Consider the following 17,850-nt stretch of genomic DNA (forward strand, 5'->3'; position numbering starts at 1 on the left):
TCCGTCAGTACAGTAGAAGAAGAGGAGATTGCACGAGAGAGAGAAAAAAAAGAGGTTGCTAATCGGAAAACTTTGGACACCCACGAGAGAAAATGGAGAGAACTCTCAGGAATTAAATTAAATTGGGCAACTTATAACTGTTCTTTCATGTCGGAGTGGAAACAGCTGATCAGTCATCAGTGATGTAAATGTTCGATATGTCATTATTTATTTCGAAAAACATTGGTCCCTTTAGTCCCTCATGGATTGTGCACAATTTGTTTTTCACCACTGGCTATTTTTGTCCTCTATTTTGATGTTCTAGCACGCTGCCAGCTTACATTCCTTATGGTTCAGAATTATTAGTATTATTCTGCGGGCTGTGAATTAAAGAGTTGAAGGTTGTTTCAAAGGCTTTCACAATAAAACATACAAAAAATCATGGCAGCTGATTAATATTGTAGCAACATTTTTCTTCCCAAACATGGTAATTTTTCTGAGTTTTCTTGGTGCGGATAAAAGCAACACTCAGTTACGTTGTGTTTAATACCACACCAAACAGTAAACTTTTATTCCTTTCAACCTTGATCAAGGTTCTTAAATTTCACAATAAAGGTCCATTGCTTAAACACTGAGTCAATGTTAATTAAAGGAAACTTAAATTAATTCAGAGAATTTTGCTTGAAGGAAACTATATAGGAATATATGTAGGAAGCTATACATATAGAACATATAGGAAGATATATGACAACTTACCAAACTGCTGATGTTGCTCTGCGTCACTAGGATCAAGGTAGTTGGTCCTCTGTTGTGAATGTATTGAAACCTTTTATTGAATAAGTGTTGCAGCTGTCGCAAAAGTTTAGATGTCATAAATACTGCACAGTCATTTTCATTTCTGACGTGTTCTCACCTGCTGCCTGCTTGCATTTAGTTCACTTTTGCCCATGCAAATTAATGTATATAAATATTCTGTTTATCCATTATATATCTTACACATGTGCTTGACATTACAGCTGAACATTTTTTCACACCATGCAGGAGTTGGCAGCAGCATTTTACCCCCGTAGTTATTTTTAATGCTGGAGTAAAGAGAGAGAGAAAAATGTGTCACTGGTTCAAAAAAATCCAAAAAAAAATGTCCTAATTGTTGAGGACAGAGGAAGGATGGAGCACAACGAGGAGGCTTAAAACAGGATGGAGATGAAGCGTAGAAGCAGAGGACTCCTTTTAATTAATGTTTTTTCCTCCTGTGCAGACATAGAGCAGGCTAGAAGCGTATAGCGGAGCCTCCAGAAGGTCCGTAGATAAATATTTGCTGTGCATGTTGGCCAAGTCTGGCTGTCTAACCACAGTCAGCCACACACACACACACACACACACACACACAGACACTCGTTCACACCTACACTCATTACATGCACAGTCAGTTACAGAGTGAGCACACAGTCACACTGCTGGTTACTGCCCTTAATAAAGCCGCATGCAGTAACTTAATACGATCGGGGCAGCTACTGTGATGTGTGTCTCTATTAATAATTACACAATTCATCATCCGACTGGACCAGAGGCCAGTAGCTGGCACGTGGGCACACACACACACACAGAGGCACTGTGAAACACAGATTGGCATGAGTTTCTAAATACACGGGACAGGGTTTCCAAACGCAAACCAGATTCCACACTGACAGCCCCCATGCACGCTTGTCACTTTAAAGATCCAAAGGTTTGTCGAGTGCTCTCCGTACCTAATGACTCCGTGGAAACACTCACAGACCCTGAAACAACACAGTGAATTGGGTTTTGTAGGTAAGTGAGGACCACATTTATTATTTATAGTCCTGATTTAGCAGAAGAAGGGAAGCTTTAGATTAATCTCAGATGGAGAAGAACCACAAGTGAGCCGATATGAGCGTGAAGCAGGTCTGAGTTTTAAATTAGTAATGATGCTAGAACAGGACTATTCATCTCAACACTTCTTGAAACTGGGCAATTATTCAGTATTATTGTATATAATGTTTTCTGGGAACTTATAGTGATAAATCTGAAGCACAAATGGAAATTAGCTTCAAGCTTCTGCTCATGAAAGACATCAAATGGTCACATTTAGGTTTTTATATTGTACATAGTTTCTTACAAATAGGGTTACAAAATTCCAGGAATTTTCAAAATTGGAAACTTTCCATGGAAATTAACGGGAATGTATGGGAATAAATTGGGAATAAATTGGGAATTTACAAAATTGAAGGTTGGCCCTTAACAGGAAACTTAAAGTATTTTATATCGTAACATTCTGAACAGGTGGGGTTGGGGGTGATGAGTTATATTTTACTCAACATTCTTGTTTTTGTTGTTCACTGAAATAATTAAAACTTGATAAAGTTCTACTTAAATAAAAAAATAAATCTGTTGAAATTTCATTTTTTTTTTATTGTATTAGTTTGCATGTGTTTCTTCTTATGACAAAACAAAATGTTTATATTTATGTTTGGATATGATACATTTTGTGTAAATTACCCCCAATTTCCAGTTAATTCCCATATATTTCCATAATTCCCATGGAAAGTTTCCGATTTGGAAATTTTCCACCCCTTTGCAACCCTACTTACAAATAAAAAAATATGTAAGTATATTCTATAATCATATTTATTGGGTTGAAGTAAATAATAATAATAATAATAAAGCAAATAATAAGTATATAAGTAATTAAATCTGTTGGATAGGATACATATATAGGAGAGTGGCAGACCCCAAACAAAACTGTTAAGTAGAGAGTTAATTACAGAATGGAAATAAATTCTATGGCTATTTCTGAGAAAATGCAGACCATAAATGGTGTTCAAATTAAGTTTTGATTTTTAAAAAAAAATAAGCACTGTTATTCAAACATGGGGAAATTCAAGACCTACACAAGGCAGTATTTGAAGGTTTTGACATATCATTTGATTTCTTCTATAGAACTCTTTTATAATTGATTTCCTCTTCTAATGTTGGTCAGATGAGCGAGACGAGAGCGCACCTTCCTCTGATTACATGTACCAACATTGATTCAAGGAGATTACAGGCACAATGTGAGCTCTTTGACAGTGATGGGTCTCCAGGATTGAAACCATGTGCTACTGGAACTGAAAGTTTTACCTTCCCATTTACGAGTTAACAAAAAGCCTGATAAGGTTCCCCCCGTGGTTGGAACAAAAGACTTCTCCTTCTGACTGTTAGTTCTGAGCTATGCTGCTCTGACACAGTGCCGAGTGAAGCAAGAACGAGGAACAAATGTCTCAACAGCAGCTCCGTCGCTCAGCTGCCTTTCTTAAAAATGGTGCAACAGCTTCTTGTGTTTCATTTTGTTAGCGGCTCCGCGTCAGAGAGCCGAAGAGAGCTGGCATTCTGGAAAAAGCCTTACTCAGAACTGAGGTCCCCACCTGCTTCTGCTATCACTCTATATATCACTTCAGTCAAGACGCCGCCCACGTGTGTGTGTGTGTGTGTGTGTGTGTGTGTTCATGAGGACCATCTACATTGGCAGAAAGTGGCAGAACTGGTGGAGCAGCACGACACACAGAGACGGGGAGAAATCGGTGGTCTGAGTCAGCGAACAATGAAAAGTGTGTGTGTGTGTTCTTGTTCTTCCAACATAGTGAGGACCGGAACACGTTTTGAACCAACTGAGTGAGGACATTTTGGCCGGTCCTCACTTCTTTTTTTGAGATTTCAGACTTTGTTTTAAGGGTTCAGGTTACATTAGTAACCTGAACCCTTTCCTTAAAACAAAGTAACTAAAACTAACGTTTTTGTCTTTGTCAACTTTTTTCATACATAATGAAGATGGATCAGACAAAGATAGTAGTACAAGAATGTGTGTGTGTGTGCGTGTGCGTGTGCGTGTGCGTGTGTGTGTCTGAGAGAGAAAAGTTTTAGAACCCTTTAGTCCTGTTGGCTTTAGCTCTGTGTGTCCTATCCAGGGACAGGACGTCCCCTGTCAGATTTCAGTACAGTAGCCAGTTTCTGTTACACGAGGACGCCCACGTTTTTAAATGCTATATTTACAACCACTAAAGGAAGTTTCTACTCGAACGGGGTGCAACTTTTATACAAATCCAAAGTGTTTTAAAGATATGATATCCTATACTTCCACAGTAAAATGTCTAAAATCCACTGGAGCTACAGTCATGGAAAAAATGATTAGACCACCCTTTTTCTTCAATTTCTTGTTCATTTTAATGCCTGGTACAACTAAAGGTGCATTCGTTTGGACAAATATAATGATAACAACAAAAATAGCTCATAAGAGTTTAATTTAAGAGCTGATATCTAGACGTTTTCCATGTTTTTTCTTCATAATTTTGGTTAATATGAATAAAACTATTGAAAATGGCTAGATATCAGCTCTTAAATTAAACTCTTATGAGCTATTGTTGTTGTTATCATTATATTTGTCCAAACAAATGTACCTTTAGATATACCAGGCATTAAAACGAACAAGAAATTAGAGAAAACAAGGGTGGTTTAATATTTTTTTCCATGACTGTACGTTATATAACATGTTGGGTTGTGTACTTATATCAACCCAAATGTTTCCAACAAGTTTCAAACCCAGAGAAATGCTTTTTATTAAGGTAACGGCCCGTTTCATTTGGTCTCCTTTCAATGGCGTCACATCCCCGTTTCACATGCGTCAGCGCTGTGGTCGTCTGTCAGAAGCTCTCATAAATTAACTTTTTAACCGGATGAATGATTTTAGTCATCAAACATCTGGATCTTAAGTTATCCGAGAAACAAGCTGACTCGCTGCCCCTCAGAGACATTCTGTTTATGCCAAACTGTGTTGAAGAAACACTCTTTTTTTTATTTATTTTTTTACGTTAAACAGCTTTATTTAGTGATTTTACCTGTTTCAATCACCTGGTCAGTTTGTTTCAGAGAGGAGTAGACCTCTACGCATAATGCGGCTCTGGTAAAAACCTCCTGAACGACACTAAAGGAATTGTACCCGGGAGAAGCCAGCAGCAAGTGGTACAGTCCGAAGCTGGATCATATTGAAACTCCATCTTTAGTTTTTTATCAAAAGACCCCTAGAGGCATATCTCTTCACCCCTTGAGCTGCATGTTTGGACCCACACATTCTTAGTTGTCTGCAGAAATTTACATTTTGTGTTTGTGTGTATCAGCACAAAACCATTTCCCTCTTAGCAAGATGCAACTATAATAACTAACTTGGTAAATGTTTGTTGTTTCTATCAATCTCATTGGAGGTTTTACAGATACAGTTTTGTGGGTTTTTAAAATTTTCGTGACATCTCTTAAGGGTAACACGATCAAAACTCTCCTATTATAATTTTTTTTTTTTTAAAAACAAAATATTTAATTTACAGTGATATAAAAAAGTTATATTTGGTGTTTTTGTTTTAAAAAATAAAATAGCCCTAATAAAAAGTGTTGTAGTGATACCTGCAGACAACATGGTAGGTTGCACTGAACCACCCACTACATGATTGAAAATATTTTTTAAAAGCTACCTGGTGCACGCACGCACGCACACACACACACACACGCATGCATGCACACACACACACACACACACACATTCTTGTACTTCTATCTTTGTGCTTTAGTTTTAGGTTAGTTTTTATTAGTTTTAGTTTTTTGTAATGGGGTATTTGTTGGGTGGGAGATTAAAAGAGGTCACAGTAAATTTTGCCTTTATTTCCTTTGTCTTATCCATCTTTATTATGTATGAAAAAAGTTGACAACGATGAAAACGAAGGACATTTTCGCTGTAATTTTAGTTAGTTTTGTAACACACAATACAATGTCAGTTAATTATCCTTATCATGTAACGTGAACCCTTAAAACAAAGTCTGAAATCTCCAAAAAGTGAGGACCGGCCGAAATGTCCTCACGTTGCAAAAATGCCCTCACTCTGTTGGTTTAAAACATGTTCCGGTCCTCACTATGTAGGAAGTACAAGAACACACACACACACACACACACACACACAGGGGCCAATGTCAGGTTCATCTAAGTCTCCAGCTTCCTTTTCATAAATTTTTCTAAATATCAAAGTCTCGTGCCGTTTACAACCTGCTGACAGTGGAGTTGTAGGCCGACATGCTTCGCCCACAGTTCTGAGGGAATAACGAATGCAAACCGGATGTTCAGATTTTGTCCAGGGGTGATCTAAAAATACTCTGATGTGAAGCTGCACGTGGGCAGTGAATGTGTTTCTCCCGCGAATGTGCTTTTTTTTTTTTCGCCCCCTTTTTCCCCCACTCAGCACTGCTGCTCTGTCTCTGTCTGTCTCTTCCTGTCCCCACACATTCCTGCTCCTCTGTGTGCCGTAACACACCCACTCAGTCTCTCTGTGTCGCTGCATAATGAAACGAGCCTGCAGCCTTGTGCCTCTTTTTTTTTTTTTTTTTTTAATCATTATACAATCATGTCAAAAAATCTTGACACAACACAGGCAGGAATTCCAACATTTAATGAGTTAAAGCTTTTAATATGTCACGTAGATGTTTGCTTTTGGCCTTTTCTCACTTACTCACTTTCTCTCTCTCTTGAGATTTCATAACACCTTCTGATCGACTCCGGTGGGTTCTTGCATGTGTGAGTATCCTCAGCCCACCTGGGCATCGGTACACCTACACATAGCCTCGTACGTGCATATACATTACACGCTCCCACATGCACACACACTTGTATAATTGGTTGTTATGTTGCTGTTGTGGCTGCAGCAAATGTGATTGACAGCAGCAGTGTTAGAGCAGGACAGAGTGTGTGGGAAAGTGCAAAAAGAACACCCAGCGCTCATCTTTATCTGCCAAATGCATACTGTAATGTATGGAGCTCAGTCGACCTGTCAATCAATCAGACTTTATTTATATTGCACTTTTCATACAAGAGAAATGTAACACAAAGTGCTTCACATAAAAAAAGGGCAAAAAAGAATAAGAAGGAAACATAAAATCAAGCAAACACCCTCCGCCCTTCCCCAATTCTCCACCCTGACCCTCCATCCAACCATCCCGTCATAAACGAAGCACAAGCTGAGGAAGCTCCATCTCAACGTCGAGCAGGGAGGAAACACTGGAGGCAGGTTAGAAATGAATTAGATTAAATAAATAAAAAATAAAGTAAGGTAAGATTTAAAAATAAAAAGGTAAATAACAATAAAAAGAAGAAAAGCTAGATAAAAAGATGAAAATAATAATATATATATATATATATATTCATACACACACATAAATAGACTAATAAATAATAGCAAATAAATAAAAGAGAAGATGTAACACTGAGATGCGTAAGCAGAAAAAGAAAAAAAGCTAGATACAAAAGATGAAAATAAATAAAAAGTAATGCATGATATATATACACACACACACACACACACACACACACATAAATAGACTAATAAATAATAGCAAATAAATAAAAGAAGATGTAACACTAAGATGCATAAGCAGAAAAAGAAAAAAAGCTAGGTAAATAAAAAGTAAAGCATGATATATATATATATAAAATGGTTCAGGTAAAAGCCAAATTAAAAAGATAAGTCTTAAGTTTGCTTTTAAAAATATGAACAGTCTGATGGCCTCAGGTCTTCAGGGAGGCTGTTCCACAAACATGGACCACAAACGTGGACCACAGTGACAAAATGGGTTTTCATTCTAACTTTTGGTATTATTAGTAAAAGGCCACTCCCAGACGAGCTGAGGGTCCTCGAGGGTTCATAGAATAAAAGTAAATCAGATAAATAGGCTGGACTAAGACCATTAAGAGATTTATAAACCAGTGAAAGAAGATGTACAGACATAAAGGGAAAATGTGCTGCTTTCACTGTTCTCATAACGGGCCTGTTCAAAACAATAAAATGTATTAAGGTGTTGTTATCACCCTGAAGTGTTTGTGCTCGTGTCACTTTACTTCCCAGACATCACTTGTCAGTGAAGCATGGTGGGCAGTGCTGCAACGCCTCCTTCCTTTGATTTTCTGTTGATGCTTTCAGCCCCGCCAACGATTGATGCTCACCCACCGGCCAGCTCTTCTTGTATTTAATCCAAACAAGCTGCTGCCGGTGTTTCTGCGAACACAAAAAAAGACTTCCTGTGTCCCCGAAGACTCTTCCTAGGAAAGACGTGTCTGTTTTAGCTGTTCAGCAAACTGAGAAAATGTAGCAGTTTTTATCAGCCAATCCAAATTTTTTTAATAGGTTAAATCAACATTGTTGTAGAAAGTCCATCCATCCATTTTCCTCCGCTTATCTGGGGGCCGGGTCGCGGGGGCCGCAGGCTAAAAGTGGAAACACAAAAACATACAAGCAATATTTTAGAAAATTTGGTCAAACTGCAGTACAACCCTCTATTGACTCTATTGACTTACAGGTGCATCTCATTAAATTAGAATATCATAGAAAAGTTTATTTATGTCAGTAATTCAATTCAAAAAGTGGAAATCACACATTATATAGATCCATTACACACATAATTAAACATTTCATATCTTAATTTATTTAATTTCTTCTAATTATAATGACTATGGCTTACATTTAATGAATACCTAAAATTCAGACTCTCAAAAAATGTAATATTACAAAAGGCCAATTTTAAAAAAAGTATGTTTAATATGTAAATGTTGGCCTCTGAAAAGTCTGTCCATCTATATGCACTTAATACTTGGTTGGGGCTGTTTGACTTGAACTACTGGAAATGGACTTTTCCATCATATTCTAATTTATTAAGGTGCACCTGTATTTACATTTTGGCTTAAAAACCTGTCTTGTCCTTTCCTCTCTGCTCTGTGTAAACAGTCTAGAGCTCAGTTGAAGATTCACTGATTTTTGTCACATGACTGTTGGTCTCAACAGTCGTTCTTGGCCTCCCAGTGAAATTTGTGAAATTTAAATTGGAGATGTAGTATAAAATAAGTTTTCAAAATTTTAAGCTTAGTTTTGGGTTGTTTTTTTTTCAGACGGAAGCCTTTGTCTCATGATTTGTTCAAGGAACGTCAGAAATTTGAGAATCAACAATATTTTCAGTTTTGACTACTTTCAGTTTGATTTTTAAACCCACTGGCAGGTCTTGTGGTTCAGAGAGTTTGAGTGTTGGAAGGCTCACTTTTCCTGCATTTTATTTTCCTCCAACTTTTCTTCAGAGCTGTCATATCATCAGTGGACTTCTATCAAACCGGTTGGATGTATTCTCTCTGAGTCAGCGTCCCTGACAGCCAACTCCACCCAAAGGCTGTTGTCTCAGTATCAAACACATTCCCTGTAGCCTTTAAAGCTGCTTTTTTGCAGACCAGGCTGTGGCTTCATGCATTGTTTTTATTGCTTGTTATTTCCCTCTTTAATTGATCCCTCATTTTGCCTATAAAATATCTGAAAATGGTGACAAATGCTAGCTAGAATTCCCCATTAAGGACTGGATTTGGTGAATTTGATCTGGTCCGAGCCATGGAGAGTTGGAAGATCCTCCACAGGGTTCTGCCTGAGGATTGATTGCAGTTTTTTTTGTTGTAAATGCGACTTTTTAGAGCATGATGAGTGTTGGACCACATTTTGTTAATTATTCACACACGTTGTTAACCCTCTGAACATTTTTTTGCTGGAGGTCAATGGAGGCTCTATGGACTTATTTACATTTTGGCTTAAAACCTGTCTTGTCCTTTCCTCTCTGCTCTGTGTAAACAGTCTGGAGTTCAGTTGAAGATTCGCTGATTTTTTGTCACATGAGTCATTCTTGGCTTCCCAGATGTCTATAAAATGTCTGAAAATGGTGACAAATGCTCGCTAAAATTCCCCATTAGGGACTGGATTTGATGAATTTGATCTGGTCTGAGCCATGGAGAGTTGGAAGATCCTCCGCAGGGTTCTGCCTGAGGATTGATTGCAGTTTTTTGTTGTAAATGCGACTATTCAGAGCATGATGAGTGTTGGACCACAGAGAAGTGGGTTATGCTGCACGAAACACAAGAACATAAAAGCAATATTTTGCAAATTTTGCTAATTATTCACACACATTCTTAACCCTCTGGACATTTTTTGCTGGAGGTCAATGGAGGCTCTATGGACCTATTTACATTTTGGCTTAAAACCTGTCTTGTCCTTTCCTCTCTGCTCTGTGTAAACAGTCTAGAGCTCAGTTGAAGATTCGCTGATTTTTTTTCACATGACTGTTGGTCTCAACAGAGTCATTCTTGGCTTCCCAGATGTCAATAAAACGTCTGAAAATGGTGACAATTGCTCGCTAAAATTCCCCATTAGGGACTGGATTTGGTGAATTTGATCTGGTCTGAGCCATGGAGAGTTGGAAGATCCTCCGCAGGGTTCTGCCTGAGGATTGATTGCAGTTTTTTTGTTGTTGTAAATGTGACTTTTCAGAGCACGATGAGTGTTGGACCACAGAGAAGTGGGTTGTGCTGCACGGGTTGTTTTACAAGTTATTATGGCTGTTCTGATACTTTTGTTTCACTGTGAAACTGGGTCATTGCAACCCATTCTAACTGAACACAAACAGACTGTAGCCACCGCCCTGCATGAAGAAGCAATACTCAAACCACCTTTTGAATCCCCCAGGACGCTTGATACTCACACATAGATTTTTGGGGTGGAGTATCACTTTAATCATCATCCACAAAGGTGCCAGATTCATGACTAACATATAAGTGCTGTGAAATCACACACATACGCTGCGGTCACGCTGCGAACATTATATCTTCATAACTGACAGACTTTCTGGCGTCCTTGGGAGGAATAAAACGAGGTGACACAGGAGCTCCGTCAGACTGCCGGCCGGCCATCATTCAGTGAGTCCGCAGCTGCTTTGACGCTGAACTCATGTTGATGATTTAATGGAATCAAGTAGAATAACGGTGCGGGAGGATGAAGTTGCGGGCACCGAAAACTGCTGCCATTGTGGAAAAAGCAGCTTGAGTGGGATGTGTACATCCTTATAATGATGTAATTCCTTAATTATTTCCAGGAGAGAGTTGCTTCTACAGCATGTAGGTCAGAGGTCAGGCTTCAGAGCTGCACCCTGGAAGGAATTTATGATCTCGCACAGAGACATCTCTGCAGGTTGGATGCCTGCTCGCATTGGCTGTTGAAGAAAAATCTCCCAAACATCGAGGATTTTTGTGCCTGAATTAGGGCTGGGCGATATGGCCCTAAAGCAATATCACAATATTTCAGGGTATTTTTCAGTAACGATATTCTTGACGATATTACAAAATTCTGAAAATGTATAGAAAATATTATTTATTTTTTTTGTCTGTATGACTAATTAAAAAACGAAAATCAATCATACATCTAAAATGTGGTGTAAATTGCAAGTCTCAACAGTTGCCAAATACTGTCTCTTGAGTATTGGCAAATAATTAAAAATAACCATCTATGGCAGGGGTCTCAAACTCAAATTATCTGGGAGCCACTGGAGGCAGTATCAAAATGACCAAAAAAAAAGACACAAAATTATGAAAAAATACACAAAATGATCAAAAAACACACAAAATTACAAAAAAAAGACACAAAATGACTGAAAAAACATTAAATTACTTTTAAAAAATACACAAAATGTCAAGAAAATACACACAAATACCAAAAAAGACAAAATGATTTAAAAAAAACACAAAATGACACAAAAAGACACAAAATGACAGAACAAAAACTAAATTACTTTAAAAAGAAACAACATGACCAAAAAAAGACACAAATTGACAAAAAATACACAGAATTACCAAAAAAAAGACACAAAATTACAAAAAAGACACAAAATGATTAAAAAAAAGACACACAATTATTAAAAAAAAGACACAAAATTACCAAAAAAAGTAATTAAAGGGACCTTCCAAACACAACACGGTAAAGTGCCATTCATATAAAACTCACATTAAACTTTCATATCAAGGTGGGGGCCACAAAATATCGTCACGACGATGTGACGTTAGTGCAGCACATGAGACTCTGGTGGGCACAGTGGTCATTAATAACCGTTATGCTACTACGTGCTAACGTGCTACTACGTTAAGAAGTAGGAATGTTGCCAATATCATGATATGCAATTTTTTTCTCATAAAAAAAGTATACCGGTATAATCGTGAACGATATGATATGGCACAGCCCTAGTCTGGATGCAAAGCGCAGATTGATGCATCCATGGAGTGGAACATTTTGTGCCTCGAGGCTTATATGAGGTGCTTGAGAAAGGGGAAAAAAAGAGAAATAGTGATAGACACCACAGGGATTTCCAGTCATTCATCTTTGTGAACCACCGCTGATGCTTTTTGTTTCCATGCAGGTTGTTTCATTTAGTGTAACCACATGATGGGGTCTAATAAAACTCCTATAGGTCTCCTTTAAAGTAAAATAAGACGTAACTCAAGCCGACTTAGTGACCAGTGGACTGGGTGACTCACGTGTCGTTGCTCAAGCGAGCGATGTGTCTTGCGGGAGCCGGGGCGGCATGAAAATGACAGACTGACACACTGGATTTACGAGCAGAGAACAGGGTGGCTTTCAATTTTAGGCCGCCCGGGATTGAGACATCACATAGACCCAGACTCTCCTAATTACACACACACACATACACACACACTCACAGGCTGCTGGAGGGAACAGTTATTGGCTAGACACGAAGTGCGGAGGCAGATAGCCTTGTCTAACCTCTTGATTTAAACAGTCTGGCAGAGAAAAAGGGGAAAAGAGGCACATACATACAGTACAAAACGATCCTCACCGCGGTCATTATTGCATCGATTTGCCCCTCAGATGGACAAACGATTCGGCGACATAAGTCGATAGACAAACCGCCATGGGAGGGTCAAAAGTGAAGCAGGGGAAATAAGAAGGCGATATTTGATTAGAGTGGAAACATTTCCTAAAACAGGGTGCATTTGCATTAGCATGAGGCTTTGGAGAGTTGTTTCCCTGTATAATTTCCTACGTCTGTGTTTGGGGAAAGGTCATCATTAAGTGAATGTCATCCGCATAATTATAGTATCTTCCTCTGTGTCCCTTTGTGCGTGTGGTTTCATGTGTGTGTCCATGGCAGTGCACCAGTGCGTGTCCGGCCTGTCTCCTCCGGTCCCTCTGGTTGGCTGGCTTGATTGTTTGTGTTGCCGTTTTTTTGAGCTGAATGAGGGAGCCGATCCGCTGCCGATCTGCTCCGCTTTAGGCCGTCATGGCTTGGCCGGCTGGCGGGCACCGTCTGTGCTGAGGGGGGCTAAATATAGCTCACTGCACCAGGAAGAGGAGAGAGAGAGAGAGAGAGAGAGAGAGAGAGAGAGAGAGAGAGGGATAGAGGGAGAGGGAGGGGCATAAATATAGAGTACCCTCGTGCAATTAGAGAGTGGAGCGCTGCTGGGAAATTTAAGGGAAAGAGACACAGGGAACTCTCTCCCTCTCAGCCTGTTCTCTTTACTAGCTTTGTTATTTTAGCTGACGGCAGCCTGAGTGCCTTTTCTATGAGTCATCACATCTGACAGAAAGTAAGCCAGTTTAAAGGGCATCGACTAATCTTTATAGTCATGATCCTGCTTTCGCTGCAAACTCCTCAAGCCGCTGCAACATGCATGACAAGGCCTTTTACAGGTGCGACCAAGCAACTATAGCGTACGCAGAAATCATCAACAATACCCTCGTAAAGAACAATAACGCACCGTTGTCGGTTTAAAAGGCCGTGCACATGATGTGATAACTGCTATCTTGAAGGTTAATTGCGTATCACACTGGGTCGGTCAGAATGTATGTCAGACTTTGTGTGATATCAGTTTTAAAGAATGTCAGACTTTGCACAGTTGGCGGGTCAGCCGGTGTATTGTGTGCATAATCTCATTCTGGTTTCTGATTGGCTGCTGTGAGATTGGAGCAATATAGAATCATCTAGGGCGGATCGTGGCACCGTGCACGTCTAATCAGAGCTTGTTGTCTTTCGTAGGTGCCAACCCCAACAACGTTATCTGTGTTATGCTTTGGCATGTTTACAGCTTTTATGTGTCTTATAAAAGTCAGTTGCTAAGTGGGTAAATGAGACAATAGAGTTTTCTAGGGACATTTAACATTATATAAGTATATAGTATATAAGTGGTGGGGACGTTAAGGTCATGTGGCCGGGCTGTACATCATAAAAATGGTGTTTATGTGGGAATTACAGACCGACTGATATGGGATTTATAATGATTTTAGAAGGGGAAAAAGAATCGATAACCGATATGTTGGTGGATATAATAAGTTTTTGAGCTGGAATGAAAATAAACCCTTTATATGTGGATTGTGCACCGCTTTTTTCACCACTCTGCAAATGTACCCAGAGAGCTACTCTCTCAAACATAAAATTTAAAATGAAATAAAATAGTATTTTATATTTGTATACATTATATAAACAATGAGTTACATTGTCAGCCAATTATATAAATGATAACTGAAAAAAATAAGAGTAAAAAGGAATAAAATAAATGGCTAAATAAACATAATTAAACATAATTATTTCTGTTCAGTTTCAGTCAAATGCTGATTATTTAAAAAAAAAATTAAAAAAAGTATAGATAACACCATTTCTTAATCACACCAAGCAACATTTTTTGCATTATATATTGTATAAAAAAAGTTTCCATAATGTCAGTCATGGAAAAAATTATTAAACCACCTTTGTTTAGCTTCTTTTTCTTGTTTTATTTTAATGCCTGGTACAACTAAAGGTACATTTGTTTGGACAAACATAATGATAACAACAAAAATAGCTCATAAGAGTTTTATTTAAGAGCTGATATCTAGACATTTTCTATGGTTTTCTTGATCATAACCAAAATCATTAACAAGAAAACCATGGAAAATGTGTAGATATCAGCTCTTAAATAAAACTCTTATCAGCTATTTTTGCTGTTATCATTATATTTGTCCAAACAAATGTACCTTTAGTTGTACCAGGCATTAAAATGAACAAGATGTTGAAGAAAACGGGTGGTCTAATAATTTTTCCCATGGCTGTATACGATACCAATACGCCAATATCGGCTGATAATATCTGTCAACAGATATATCTTTCAGGCTGTAGTGGGAAAATGATCTTGCTGAAAGTAACATGTATCATAAACTTTTGTTTGCAAAGAGCTTGGTTTCTGCAACCAGAGCTTGTAGTCGAGCCACTGCTCCATCTGATTAGGATGCCTCCTTTGGGCCTCTGGGCATGTGCGACTGGTTAGAAGTCCTGGGGTAGACCCAGAACACATTGGAGAGATTATATATCTTTTATGGCCTGGGAATGCCTTGGGGTTGCCCAGGAAGAGCTGGACTACATTGCTTGGGGATTGGGACATCTGGAACCCGGCCCTGGGTGAGCAGATGGAAAAGGATTGATGGATTTTAAGCGCGCAAACCCCTTAAATCAGCTGTAGATGGTGTCTCACAGTGATTGATCAGCAAAGATTTCACCAGGTTCCTCTCACAGTTGTCCACTTTCGTTTGGGACAGCCCCAGATCACAAAGTGCACGTGGGCCATAAAAACGAGCAGATGGCTGGTCCGACACCATGTGATCGGCCTCTACTCCGGAGCAGAATTATCATTAAGTCTGCATTCCTGCTAATCCTATCAACTGTGCAAACAAGGGCAGGAAAGACTGGTGTGCGCCGGCCGAGCTCGACCTTTTTGAATTATTACAATAGTGACATTTTCCTGGCGATAGACACCTGTGTGTTCACATGGCTGATGTGATGAGAAGAGCTGATATTGCCAGAAAAACCTGCCATGATTCCTGCTTCTCCTTCCTGCTAGAACACACACACACACTTGGCTGCGCCTGCAGCCATAGGTGTCCTCACTTTCTTCTCCCTCAGTTCCCTTTATCGCAATCTTCCCATCCGAATCTGAGAGTCTTTTTCCAGCTTATTTGGATCCATTGTTTATTCCTGTTGTCTGGTTTAGGTTCACTGTGTTCCCGGGCCGATAAGCAGACACAGATATCTTACATTAGATATTATAATTAACCTGATAAGCTAGAGACGCTGTATATTCATGTCATAATATTTATTTCTTCTCCATATCTGCGTTATTGTTTATTCTAACAGTTTCCTCTTTCTGTGTGTCTTTTTTTTTCTTCCAGAGTGCTGATGTCAGCGCGTCGTCCTTTGGGAAACAATCTGGTGCCACTCAGAGAGTTTCGTGGCTCCGCCGCTTCCTTTTGTGACAACCAATCACATGGAGAGAGCAGCTGGATGGGACACGCCCCCTGAAGCACTTTGACAGAAAGACAGATGGATGGAAAACTTATTGTTCTTTGCTTTCATCTTGTTGGTTGTGGAAACCAATGGGGATGTGTGCCAAATGACATTCTTGAAAAAGCTATTTGCTGCTCTCATTCCTCAAGTGAAAGCCAATCAGAGAAGGGTACAAACAATGGAGATTGGTGTTTTTTTTGTTTTTTTCCAAGAGAAAAAAATTCTAATCATTAAGAGTATTATGGTGGCTATTTCGTTTGTGAAAAAAAGAAAATGAATAGAATCATATATCTGCTCAAAAAGTGCCTCATTTTCAGATTGTAGCCATTTTACAAAGAACTTCAACTTAGCCTGGACTAACTGAAGCTTTGGGTATTGGGGTTTTTTTGCTTGATTTGATGTAGTTACAAAAATAATGCAGCAGAAGATATAGCTAAAAGGGGAGGGGGGGAATGGGGGGGGGGGGGGGGGGGGGGGGGTAGCACTGGTTTGAGCTTTTGCTGCGTTCATGTCATACAGGATGGTTCCAGTAGTCATTTTTCCATCAACAAATTTCTTGCACATTTTGAAGATTTGCATGAGAAAAGCTTGATGGAAACACCAAAATTTGATATAACGTTCCAAAATGCAGATAAAAGCTTTCATCCTCGCTTGAGGTGGTTTTTTTTGTCTTTTTCCGAAAAATCAAGTTAATGCGCTAAACAGGAGATGAAACACTTTTTCCGTAGCACGTAACGAACATTTAAATCACATGACTTATCAGCTGTTTCCGCTCTGACATGAAACAAGTATAAGTTGCCCGATTTAATTTAATTCCTGAAGACTTCTCTCCATTTTCTCTCATGGGTGGCCAAAGTTGTCTTCTTCTACACAACAGCGACACATTACACTGCCATCTTCTGACCAAAGTATGTTACTGCAGCTTTGTTTATTCGCCCTAAACCAGTTGATGGAATCGTCCCTAATTCACATTTTCTTCCACGCGATATTTCAAAATTTTGCCTCAAAATTTGCTTTAATGGAAACACGGCTATTGAGTCTAAGTCAGATGTAGAGTTTAACATTTAAAGAGCAAAATAATGGATCTGAAAAAACAGTTGTTTTTCCAAGTTAGGAGGTTGTTCACATTAATTTTTCTAGTCTGGAACAAATTTTCTAATTTTTCAAATTATCAACAACACAAAATTGTTGATGAAAGTGAAAATGTCAGTACCTTCAAATCCCCCGTTTAATGTTTAAAGTCAAAACACGTAATCAAAACCACTATTAATATTATTGAAACCATCCATGGTCAACATTTTTTCAGAAATAGCCCTACAGTGTGTTTACGTTACCTAATTAACTCTCGATGTTGAATTCTTTATTAGTTGTTTGTGAGGGAGTCCGCCATTTCCCGGCATTACCTTTTTACCGTTCACTCTCCTACAGATGTTTCGTATTGAATGTAACATGCTTAATTAATGCTAATGCAAGAAGATGGACTAGAAGATTTCCATTAAGGCCATACCATATTTGGCAGCATTCATTTCAACAAGTTTAATGACAATCAGGCCAGTAATTTTTCAGAAATCCTGCTGACAAACAAACAAATCAAGCTGAAACATTGATCTCCTTGGTGGAGCTAATTATGACTTGGATGTTGCCATGAGCAATATTTACAAGT

General features: G+C 38.8%; 1 protein-coding gene across 1 annotated transcript in view; it reads left to right on the plus strand.

The window, feature by feature from the left end:
- Positions 1-16,631, plus strand: part of si:ch73-335l21.1 (insulin receptor substrate 1-B) — a 55,773-nt gene extending 39,142 nt beyond the window's left edge. The window contains exon 4 of the mRNA XM_059354610.1: positions 16,073-16,631. Within this exon, the coding sequence (XP_059210593.1) occupies positions 16,073-16,080 (8 nt within the window). The 3' untranslated portion in view covers positions 16,081-16,631. The remainder of the gene's footprint in view (positions 1-16,072) is intronic.
- Positions 16,632-17,850: the final 1,219 nt, after the last annotated feature.

The sequence above is a fragment of the Centropristis striata genome, chromosome 17 (genome assembly GCF_030273125.1).
Source record: "Centropristis striata isolate RG_2023a ecotype Rhode Island chromosome 17, C.striata_1.0, whole genome shotgun sequence".
In the NCBI taxonomy this organism is placed as follows: domain Eukaryota; kingdom Metazoa; phylum Chordata; class Actinopteri; order Perciformes; family Serranidae; genus Centropristis; species Centropristis striata.